The sequence below is a fragment of the Antennarius striatus genome, chromosome 5 (assembly GCF_040054535.1).
Source record: "Antennarius striatus isolate MH-2024 chromosome 5, ASM4005453v1, whole genome shotgun sequence".
Classification (NCBI taxonomy): Eukaryota; Metazoa; Chordata; class Actinopteri; order Lophiiformes; family Antennariidae; genus Antennarius; species Antennarius striatus.
Genome location: NC_090780.1, coordinates 2919065 through 2931269, shown reverse-complemented (window position 1 = coordinate 2931269; position 12205 = coordinate 2919065). Strand labels below are relative to the sequence as shown.

The window sequence follows — 12205 nt, the reverse complement described above, 5'->3', positions numbered from 1 at the left end:
TTATCGACAGGAGGGGAAGCCATCAGCCCAAAGCCTCGAAACCCACAGCTGAACCATGACTCTCTGTGGTGCAGTGAGCTGAGGGGCTTTCTCCTTTCTCCTTCAAGTCTTGTTATAAACTAACTTTGTAAAATAAATCCCTAGACTTCTAAGCAGTTATTAAATCCCTGTTTAGTGCAAATCATACCCAGCCAGCTGTAGGGTTTTGCTCACCGGCAGGCATTTTCACACCAAATAATAGGTGTAAAAGTATGACCCATTATTGCTTTGATTCCTCAGTATGTCGTGTGTCTGATACTATCAGTGGTGTCTGAAGATGTTTTTTACTGATAGACCCATCACATATTTTTGATATCAGAAACTTGGTTTGGTTATGGTTGGTTATTTATCTGCATCTCTGGTTCAACACACGTTAAAAAAAAAAACCTGCCTGTGGGAAAAAAAACTTTTCCAAACATCATCCACAAACTTTGTGCACTTACAGCCTTGGGCTCAACCTGAGATGAACATCAAGAGATTTTTGAAAGCCAAGTAATGCAAGTAATTTCCTCTTACTTTATATTTATTGTTTTGACATTTTAACAAATCGAGCTGCCAGCCAAAAACCACTGAAATGTTTCAGTTAATGTTCTGTTGCAAAAGTTGACTTTCAGGCAGATCCCTTTCACTGCTGGTGTATCGAACAACACAGTTGCATTTTTGTTGTGTGCTTTTTATTTTCCATGATGAAAAACTTTAACTTTTAGCTTGTTGCTGCCGTTTTGAGTGGACAACAATTTTCCACAGCTGATGCCCCATCAAGAGCCAGCATGGGAACTCTACCACAGTCCCCTGTTCACAGAATTACACTCCTATGAGTATAAGGACATTGCAATTAACTTTAAGGAAGAATTAACCCTAAAGACTTCTTTCCATTAAAAACGTATTAAATATTCACATGCTGGCCTCATTGTGACCCCTGTCCCCTCGCTCGTCTTTGTGTCTTATTTCATTAGTGTTCTGCCGATCATTCTGTTGAACTCCGGAGGAGAAAGTAAGCCGTAATGCGCCGCTACTTGTATAACATAAGGGCTTGGCAAAACAGGCACCTACTAGTGAAAGCAATCAATTTTCATGTAAAAGATGATTTAAAAGAAATTGCAAGCATATACTTCGATCACAAAGGGTGTTAAAGAATTACTTATTTGGAGTTCACACTGATTTTATTTCAAATTTAGAAGTCTGGCTCTGAGATTGTGAGAAATGCTAAATGATGAAGCCTGCTGGTAGACGCTCAAATGCAACTCTGGCGGAGTTCTAGTCAGGGAATTAGAGTTCATCTGGGAAATTACGTTTAGTATGTGAAAAACAAAACCATGTTTGGAAATGTTCTCGGGATTGTTGCCCTGATGTGAATACATGAGGCGCAAGAAAGTTCTGGGTTTTTCTGGATTCCTCCCACCACTAAAAACATTCATCTCAGGTGAACTGACCACACCAAATTGTCCATAGGTGTGAGTGTGAGCGTGTCTGTTTGACTTTTGTTTGGCCCTGTGATGAGCTGGCGTCTCCTCCGGGGTGTACCCTGCCTTTCACTCATATTCAGCTGGCTATAAGTGTAAGTAGACAAGACCGTTAGAGTGGAATAAATGGGTGGATGAACAAAAGTATATCTGCGATTTGCACGAAATTCATTTGTAGGAAATCACTGCGACCATTCAAACACTGAACGTTTTCCCTTCGGTCAAAAACTACTGAAGTCCGAGTTAATCTTTCCCCCTCTAACTTCCCCTCATAATGTTAATAGTAACCATGCATGAAAGCAATATTTCACAGACGAGTGAAGCTCTGAAAATTGGACTCTCTGTCTCTTTTGTGCTTTGCAATTGTCTCTGGTAAAAATGATTGGCAGAATACACGATAGCTTTGGAAATCAAAGGTTTGACCGATGTTGTTCAAAGCGAAGATGTCTCCAGACATCAAACAGCACGATTTCACCTCACCGCACCTCGTCTGACTTGTGTTACCTTTGATGGCTTATTATATTCTGTGGGAATAAAACATGTTAATTGTCTGGAAAATAAAAAAATTTAAAAAAAGTAACAACTCATGCAGCAACACATTAGTCTTTCAATTAACAAGTAGCTGTTATCAGAACACGCTCATTCAAATGGACAGCCGCTCTCTGTTAAACTGTGTTAATTGACATAAAGCTATTGTAGCCATTCTATTCCCTGGTCCCTTGGGAAATAATTATGTTGGCATCCAGTGGCAGATATAAATGTGAAGTGTAATAAAAACATGTTTGACTAAACAGCAGCAGAAGCTGCTGCGTTATGTGTTTGTGTTAATTAGATTTCTGTGTAACGGTGATATGACTGTACATGCTGCGTTTCACTAACTGTATCACTTTTAGCATACTTCACACACTTTGCATATTTAAGCTTATTCTAGCTGTTTATTGCATGGTTAGAAACTTGATTTATTTATTTTTTTAATTAAGAAATTTAATTGAAATCAATTTCATGCATAAGGTGAAGTAACACGGTGTGTCTGGGTTGCACCTTAGCTCTCCTCCGTCGCTCCTTGAAGGGAGCAGGAAGTCATGACCTCCTTTTTTCCTTCCTGCAGAACCTTTCACTGCTGCACGAGAGGGTCAGGACACGACGCCACCGGAAAGAGAGCAGAGGTGAAAGAGGAGGCAAACAGCTGGAGGTTAATGCAGCGCAGCGGGACAGAGATGGATGAACGGCGCTCTACAGGATCAATCAGCCACTCGTAGCCACAGCAGATCATCTTTCTCCAGCAGCACATTAGTTTACACCACCTAATCCCTTTTCCCCCAACAAACCTCATCCTTCCATAGCCTTCTTTGACACCTTTTTTTTAGAAATATTTAGATGGAAGCAGGTTGAAAGAAGAGTATAGAAGGAAACGAGAGAGAGAAAAACAGTTGGGGCGGAAGCAGGATTGATGAGAGGAGGAGAACGTATTGATTGTTTTCACTGTGTTATGACTGCAATTAAAAATGGCAAACAGGTCGGTGGATCGGTTTCACTGCTGTCAGCCGGCAGGATGCACAGCTCCTCTGATGCATCCCTGTTTCCCTCCCCAGCAGGGGGATGCGATAACACACTACTTCTCCATGACTATGTGTGGATTTGTGCTGTGTGTGTGTGTGTGTGTGTGTGTGTGTGTGTGTGCAGCAGTTTAATGCCATAGCAACACATGCATGTGGAATAAGTGTTTTACGCAGGTAGGTAAATGGAGAGGTTTCTGCTTGTGGATGTGGAATCAGATGCATATTGACCTCTGTGCAGTTTTTTTTGTGTGTGTTTATGTTGTTTGGCTAGTTCTTTTGCAGAACGAATAAAAAACTACTCTAGGAATTTCCATTAAAGCTGGAGGAAGGGTGGATGAGCCACAACCCTGTTGAGTTTGAGTGTGGGTCCAGATAAAGTGGTGGATCTTCCACTTTCTTTTTACATTTTTTTAAACATTTTCTTTCATTACACAACAATTGAAATAAGACTCCAGGGAAATGAGTACAACTCTGGCCTTGTGGTGTTTTGTTTGGTCAACAGTGAAAATATTCATCAAGGCCAAGAGGGTGTTTTAAATAAACAGGGTCTTTATTTAAAATTTAAGCTGCAGGATGCGTTTCGTTTTCTAACATGTTGGTGTCAAAGAAAGCAACTAAAGAGATCATCAACACTGCAAGAGTCAGCAGCAGGAGGAAGAAGAGACCTATTCAGAATAAACAAAAGCATGAAGGGGGGGATAGGATGCAGAACATCCTCTCTATTCCACCAAAAAAGTGAGTAACCTAAACTGACAAAGCTATGAAAGCTGAGCCACTGGACCTCCAACCTCCCCAAAAGGGAAAAACAAAAATCAGAAAAAAACTCTCTGTGCTATCAGGAGAGGCTCTGGTGTAGAACACATGTAGATAAATATCTAGAACATTCCATTAATACATCTTTAAAGCCACGCGACTGATGGTAGGAGCGCCACACAGCTTGAAAAACAGAATTTTGCTGCAATGTCTGTACACTAACAGCAATTATCGTTTCTAATCTGGAAGGCCATTTAAATCTTTTAGCTGTACTTTGGCGTCTGTCTGAGCTTCTCAAGCAGAGTCACATTGACGTAATCATTGGTTACTCTGTGATAAACCTCCTCGACTCTCTGTCATAAGACCCAATCAGTGCATTCCATTAATTTTTTTTTTTTTTTTGGGGGGGGGGGGACCATAATTTCCTTTCCTGTGTGTGAGAGACATTTTTATGGGAACCAAATCGACTATTCATTAATGAGGGGAAGCTGTATCAAGTGCAAACATCTTTAATTAGCACATCCCAGCACTTCCTGTCTTTGATCTTGTCCTCTGATTTATGCCTCTGCAAGAAAGGGTTGGGGTGATGGGGTGGGGGTAGGTGGGGTGGGGGGGGTACGAACATGCTTTGGAAAAAAAAAAAAGCACCCGGAACCTCTGTTGATCCTGTAGTCATGCGGTATTAGGACCTTTTCCCTCTGTGTCACGGCCGAGCTCAATTACCAGTCAGCGCAGCTATCTGTCTAATAGCCTGATTAGACAATAATCCCAAATCCACATAGTTTAAATGACTTTCTGTCTCATTAAGGACTGTGTTATTAAGGACAGACTCATCGGAGGCATTCCCTTTTGTCCAAAAATCTATTCATGGAAATATCACCGAATCCAGTTTAGAACAAGTAAACGGCTTTAAAAACCGTATTCGTACATATATCTTTGACTTAGAGATTGGCTGCGCATAAATAATCGAAGTAATCCATCCATGGCAACTGTTCAATGTCAAAGAGGTCAGAGCAAAACATGAGGAGAGAAATCCTCTTCAACTCAGTTCTCACACCAGATATCAAAGTTTCCAGCAGGGAAAGGAACTGTTTGACTTTGTCCTCAAATGTCTTGGAGCATCAAGTATCTGGATTTAAGATGTATGTGTGTCAAGATTCAGACGCCTCAACAGAAAATCCCACAACCACACAGTGTCTGTGTGTCTTTTACAGATGACTCTAAGTGACCAAGTACAGATTTAAGGCATTCGTTATTCTTCAGCACCATCTAGTGTTTCTCCTGTAGGGTAAAAATACTCAGAATTTGACTTCTATGTCAAATAAAGGACTGATTTATATTCATTCAAGTCCAATGAAAAATACTGAAAAGACATTAAGAGACATGTTACATAAAACAACTTGAAAAGGGTATCTGTTTAAGGAACGGCTGCGCAAAATTTGTATTTTTGATAAATTTAACCTTGAAATAAGAGTCATTTGATCGATATTCAGTCAGTAAAAAAAACAAGACTTTATTTATTTCACCAACATTTGAATGTTAATAACATCACATTTTGGGGCGGCAGCAGCTCAGTCCCGTAAGTCTAGGACTGGGGGACGAAAGGTCGTCGGTTCAAGACCCGAGTGGGAAAAAACATCTGGAGTGTGAGCGTGGGAGGCGTCAGCTCACCTCCTGACCACTGCCAAGGTGCCCTTCAGCAAGGCACCACAGTGCATTACAGGCAATTCAAGTTATTCCAGGTTCCATACGTACATAAAAAAGACTGAAATCTCTTTGTGATAACATATAAAAGCAACAATCCATATGCTCAGAGATAGAATTGTGTTGTTTGTTTTTGTAGCAGAAGGTTCGTACACCCTTAAGTCATTGTTTAACTTTTCTTCCTCACTCCAAATCCCTGAAGCAGAATTTTCTTTTCTGAGTCCAACAGAAATTCTGTGCTAAAATATCTGTGATGGACTTAAGCAAACAAAATAAATACAGAAATATCCTTCGAAGCCCTTTGAATCCCCGTGACTCATGTCATCCAGTGATACAGTTGTCATTGTACATGTCAGTCTCCTTTGTGGACTCTTTTTTGCTGGTCGAAGCAGGAGGTGTGTGGTCACTGACTGATAACGCCGTGTGAGACAGAACACAGGTGCAGGCCGGGTTGTTGTCTCAGGGGAAACACCAGCCACTCTTTTCCACACTGGTAAAGCCTGACTTGAGCTATAAAAGAAGGAAGCAAACATTTGTCCTTTGCAGAAACATTCTAAAGAACAGAAGAACATGTTTCAACTGCTGGTGTTCACAAGTGTCGCAGCCCTGGGTAAGAAAATGGCATTACACACTGAGACACGTAAATGTGTGTGTATGTGCTGACTGACGGGTGTCTGGTAAAATCCAGATTCTGCTGACCTAATGTCAATACGTGGGAAAAAAAGTATTATTATGAAACTGGAAAACAATGCATCAATCATGTCTTACTTGTTTTTTTACGCTTATTTATTTTTTATTTACTTATTTATTTGTTTGTTTGTTTGTTTGTTCCAGTGCTGGCTGACCTACATCCCCAACCCAGGTACTTGGAGGATAGCCTTGAAAGGGTTGTGGGAGGCGAGGTAGCCCAACCCAACTCCTGGCCTTGGCAGGTAATAAACCTTAAAAATTAAAGTTCCCACTTATAGTTAAAAACCCCCAAAACCATCAGATTTCAGATCAGGACTTTGCAGTGTGAAATAAATGAACAAAAGTAAGTAATAATTAACTAATAATAATAATAATAATAATATATTATTATTATTATTATTATTATTATTATTATTATTATTATTATTATTATTATTATTATTATTATTATTATTATTATTATTATTATTATTATTAATAATAATAATAATAATAATAATAATAATAATAATAAACTAATAATAATTAGTTTCCCTGACAGAACCTCCTTAAGGGATCAATAAAGTTCCGCTCTCTCTCTACTGTAATATTTTCAGTTATTCAGGACAGTCTGTGTCTCTTTCAGATCTCCCTTCAGTACAGAGCTGGAAGCAGATACCGCCACACATGTGGAGGAACGCTGATAGAGAGAGGTTGGGTTATGACCGCTGCTCACTGTGTGGACAGGTGAGGCTACCTGGAGAACATCTCTTATTCACTGTCATTTTAATCTCACTGACTAGACTGTTGTTAGTCTGATCTTATCAATACAGTACAGAGGAGACAGATGTCATTTATAATGATGATCAATGGGATTCATTTATTTGATTGGAATAATAAAAAATAAAAAATCCTTCAAAGACCCCATGATCCCCTTTTTTACGTGTACCTTTTCATTATTTGTGAATACGGCAGCAAGAGGACGTGGCGCGTCGTTCTCGGGGAGCATGACCTCAACAACCCCAGTGGCAGAGAGCAGATCTCGGCCGTCAGTCGTGTTTACATCCATCCCAGATGGAATTCTAACAGCGTCTCTGCTGGGTGAGGAACACATTTCTTCTTACATTCATTCAGTTTTTGAAACCTAACACCCATTCTGCATGTTTTCACTGATTGAGAGAGAATGCCTTAGATGTTTTTAGACGATAAACTCATAATTGGAAAATCAAATTCTCAATCTTGTCTAATTTCTAAATGTCCTCTGTATTTTCTGAGCTGATATGAGGTTTAGGAAAGCGATAGTGTAACCAACAGACAAAAATGGTATGTTTGGTTCTTTCTACACCTGCCTCAGGTATGACATTGCCCTGCTGCGTTTGTCCTCTGAGGCCACTTTGAACCCCTACGTCCAGCTGGGTTCTCTGCCTCCCTCCGGCCAGATTCTTCCTAACAAAAACCCGTGCTACATCACCGGATGGGGACTCACTTCAAGTGAGTGTAATGCATGATCTGTATGAGTAGCCATCATGTCCGCCGGCGGTTGTGTCTTCTCCCTAATGTTTAACACGTTTCACCCCTCCAGCCGGCGGCAGTCTGTCCGCCCAGCTGAAGCAGGCCTCCCTTCCTCTGGTCGACCACAGGACCTGCTCCAGCAGCAGCTGGTGGGGCAGCACCGTCAAGTCCACCATGGTCTGTGGTGGCGGTGGTGCTGAGGCTGGGTGCAACGTGAGTCTAATGTACCTGAATGACGCATCTGAAAGTCAACGATGACCCTTTTATTTGTAGTGAGTGAAAAAAGACGGATAAGGCCAAGACAAATGGCTTTAACTGAGATGACATGGAGATGCCACGATAGGCCTGATTATCAGTGCAAAGTTGTAGTGAATAGCAGTTATCCTAAATATAAAATAGCAATAAGACGAGGATTTAAAAAAAATATCAATATCGACTTAAATAAGCTTCTTTATCTGTGAACAGGTCACCACTACATATCATTTACATTTAATACCCACCCCTGTACCATTAAGCCCACAACACTGAGTTTCTCCCATCTAATCTCCACACAGGGGGACTCCGGCGGCCCCCTGAACTGCCTTGTTAATGGAAAATATCACGTCCATGGTATTGCAAGCTTTGTGTCCAGTTTGGGATGTAACACCCCCAGGAAGCCCACCGTCTTCACCCGTGTCTCCGCCTACATCGATTGGATGGAGTCGGTCAGTATAGATTTTTAACATACTCTTTATCCATCCCATGTAACTGAATATAACTGCTTATTTGTGCAGAATAGTTGGCATATGCACAGTTGTTGTAGTTTTTTTATCACTGGTAATCATCACTGTTCTTCTGTCTTCTTCCTCCAGATCATGATTTAAACAGAAAACTGTGTTGAAGCGCACAAGCGTAGAATGTGTGAAACCACTTTTTCATCAGCTATTCGAGCCAACCTGTCTGCTCTCACTGAAAAATAAATAAAAATCTGATTCAACTTGGAGTGATGACTAATTTCCCACTTATACATTCCCATCTGAAGGTCACATTTCCTTTGCAAGTCCTCCTACCATGCATCAGATATTCATAAACAACAAGATATAACACATTCTGTGCCAATGTATAAATTAAATAAAACCCATGTTCAACAAGACTAATACTACAATGTGATGCGATTATATTATATACAGTAAATGCATGGTGATGTTGAACAAAGTGTTGTAAAACATTATAAGCTGTGATAGCGTCTGAGAAGAACCACAGGTGCCTCTCTGACTGCTGCCAAGTTCGCCGGCGGGTTCTTATAATGAAGGTCAGCTAAGAGTATAAAAGAATGAAACGAGCTTTCAGAAATGACAAGAAATTTCAGACATGCTCGTGTTTCTGCTTTTCACCACACTCACGGTCACAGGTAAGATAAAATAATCGCTACTAAAAAAAATGTTTTGCTTTTACCGAGCAACCAAGAATATGTAGCAGGAGGAACCGTGTTCTAACCCCCCTCCTATGTGCCTCAGCGCTGGCTGAGCTGGAGCTCACATCCAGTAACGTGCAGAGAAATGCTGCAGGAAGAGTTGTCGGAGGTGATTATGTGTCTCATTCCAGTTTTTGGCCTTGGCAGGTACATTTATCATCGTCAAACACGCTTCTTCATGCAATTTATCTTTGTACTTTTTCTGACAAGTCTTTCTTGTATCAAGAAAAACAATGTAAGTCAATGATTCTGAAATTAACAGTTTGACATTTGGTGAAGTTAAACTTATTTGTTTACTTGCTGATACAAAAAAGAAGACGGATATCACTCTGATGTCCGTTCATGAATTATGAAGCTACATTCCCACAAATGGAAGTTGTGAATAAATTGCTATATTAATGATTTCACACTTCATTCACAGCAAAATAAATACCAGAACCATTGCTGGCTGTGGTCTCATTTTAAGTATTCTGATGAGTGGAGACGATCTTTTCAACACAACTCAAAAGAGAGAGTCAAAGAATCTTTCAAGGAATATCACTTTAAAGAATAAAGTTTAGGATTTCTCTAAAACAATATGAGTAGGCACATGTAATCTATAGAAGTGTGCAGAGTCTGTTGGTGCAGACGTTCTTCCATCTGTCTGTATTATTTTTATTTTTATGTTTATGTTGAGGAACATATCTGGGCATCAACCTTTGAGCGGTGGGTGTGAAGCCCCCAGCCAATGACAGCTCACAGGGTGTGAGGTTTGCAGCTGGTGCCTGCTTTATCAGACTGGAAAATGAACATGATGTAATGATGAAGAAGTCATGAAAAAACCTGAGGCCATAAAATTATTATGAAACTTTCTAGTGAGGTGATAAATCATGTGAGAAGGATGATCACTAAGTTTCCATGCAATGTGACCTCACTTCCTGTTGATCATTCTGTTCTTTGTAAAATTTTGTAAACTTTTTTTTCTAGATTGGCAAATTCACTCACCTATAGGGAGCTTTGTCTTATACTTCATTTAACAACTTTCATTTTCCTCTCTGTAATATGTTTCTAAGACTTTTTAAAAAAAATCCTTTTTCTGTGACGTTATTTTTCTGATTCCTACTTCAGGTCTCTCTTCAGTACTTATCTAATGGCAACTATCACCATTTCTGTGGGGGAACACTGATCTGGAGAAGATGGGTCTTAACTGCTGCTCAGTGTTTGGACAGGTATCAGATGTGATTGCTGTTATCATATTATCCTATTGGTTCTCCTCAGTTATACATCATGGTGTCTTTGTCTTGGGTTTTGTTTCATCACACATCATCCTCACAAATTCGTATTCAATTTTTTTTTCTCCTTTTATTCGTATGTATTATTATGTATTACTATAACAAATAAAGTCATCCGCTGTGAAACAGTCCCAGGTCTATCCGTGTGGTCCTCGGTGATCTCATTCTACACAGCAGCCATGGAGTAGAGCAATACAGGAGTATCGCCAATATTTATGTCCATCCTGAATGGAACAGTAACAGCATCTCCTCTGGGTGGGTCATCAGTAGATGGTTCAAATGTTTAATGACTGCAAACATTTTGGTTAAACAGCCTTTAAGTTAAACCATATCTTTAGGTTTATGCGGTCATTCAGTGAAAGAATAATAATTTTCAGGTCTATTCTTTTACCACTAGTAATGACATTGCCCTGTTGAAGCTATCGTCTGATGTCTCATTGACATCCTACGTGAATGTGATCGCCCTTCCTCCTTTTGGCGAGATCCTTCCTCATAACCACCCTTGTTACATCACTGGATATGGACAGACGTCCAGTGAGTTAAAGGACTCCTTAAACTCACATTTCTGACTATAAGGTATGCTGTCTTCTCTTTGTTAATCTCTCTTCTGTGTGCCTCCAGCTGGTGGAAGCATTGCCAACAGAATGATTCAAGCCTACCTCCCCATTGTTGACCACAAGACGTGCACCAGTGCTGGATGGTGGGGCAGCACCATCAAGACCACCATGATCTGTGCTGGAGGTGGATCTCAGTCAGGGTGCAATGTGAGTGCGCTGCACGACCACAAAACTGAGTGACAAAGTGAAAAATATCTGTGGAATTTCTCCAAAATTTAAGTGGTTTTTTAAACAAATGTGGGGAACCCCCCCCACCCCCCCCAAACAAACAAAAACATGATACATATTCATATTATTCACAATAATGCTTATGGCTCTAATTTTCATTGTTTCCATGGCATTAAGTAAAAAAAAACATCTATAGTGGTGAATTCCCACTGAAAGAAACTGTTTGAAAATTTTACAAAGTTAAAACCGATGAAAGAAGAATATGCAATTATTACATTTTACTGCACACATTCATCTCCATCACTCTTGGTGAGGCTACAAAAGATAAGCAAATCACCCGTAATGAAAGGCTATTAATTTAAAAAAGCCCACACACAACAACAAAGCCCTTTGTAGCGTTATCTCTGTGTGTGATTTCTCCATGTAGGGGGACTTTGGTGGTCCTCTGAGCTGCAAAGTTAACAACCGTTGGTACGTCCATGGGATAGCCAGCTTCGTGTCTGGTATGGGATGTAACACTCCCCAGAAGCCGACTGTCTTCACCCGCGTCTCTGCCTACATCACCTGGATAAACTCGGTCAGTGAATGAAAAAGTTTATTTGAAAAAAAAAATAAATGTGTAACTCACTAAACCAAATAATCATAACTGAATGAATGTGCAGTTGTGTGATATTCTAAATATATGACATTTTCTTCTTTCAGGTGACGAGCAGTTGAACTCAATCTGCCATTAATACCCAGATCAAACCATTCACTATCAAACTCATAATAAATAAGTGTTTGAAATCAGTTTATCTGTTTGATGTTTTGCATTTGGACTGTTGACGGTTTTTAAAAATGTATAAATTATATTATTTCTGCCTCTGAGAAAAACAAATTGAAGTGCTAAAGTGCTATGAGTTATAAAGGTCAGAGTAAGATATAATAATAAATACAGTTCATCAAATATTAAAATTAGAAATTACGTCAGATTAAGTAATTCTTATTGTGATCAGAA

At 39.8% G+C, this 12205-nt stretch overlaps 2 protein-coding genes across 3 annotated transcripts; both read left to right on the top strand.

Annotated features, from left to right (window-relative positions):
• The first annotated feature begins 6075 nt into the window (after positions 1 to 6075).
• On the top strand, positions 6076 to 8674 carry LOC137595218 (elastase-1-like). Of its 2 annotated transcripts, XM_068315151.1 has the most exons (8): positions 6076 to 6128; positions 6353 to 6450; positions 6834 to 6934; positions 7163 to 7288; positions 7542 to 7678; positions 7770 to 7912; positions 8254 to 8403; positions 8551 to 8674. In XM_068315151.1, the coding sequence occupies exons 1-8, from the start codon at positions 6089 to 6091 to the stop codon at positions 8560 to 8562; spliced, it is 807 nt and encodes a 268-aa protein (XP_068171252.1). In that variant the 5' UTR covers positions 6076 to 6088; the 3' UTR covers positions 8563 to 8674. The 2 variants fall into 2 exon arrangements, with proteins under 2 accessions (XP_068171252.1, XP_068171251.1); XM_068315150.1 differs by lacking the exon at positions 8551 to 8674 and having other exon boundaries at positions 8254 to 8421.
• A 375-nt stretch (positions 8675 to 9049) lies between these two features.
• On the top strand, positions 9050 to 11797 carry LOC137594936 (elastase-1-like). The gene is made up of 7 exons (XM_068314636.1): positions 9050 to 9089; positions 9196 to 9299; positions 10260 to 10360; positions 10553 to 10678; positions 10821 to 10957; positions 11045 to 11187; positions 11636 to 11797. The coding sequence occupies exons 1-7, from the start codon at positions 9050 to 9052 to the stop codon at positions 11795 to 11797; spliced, it is 813 nt and encodes a 270-aa protein (XP_068170737.1).
• Positions 11798 to 12205: the final 408 nt, after the last annotated feature.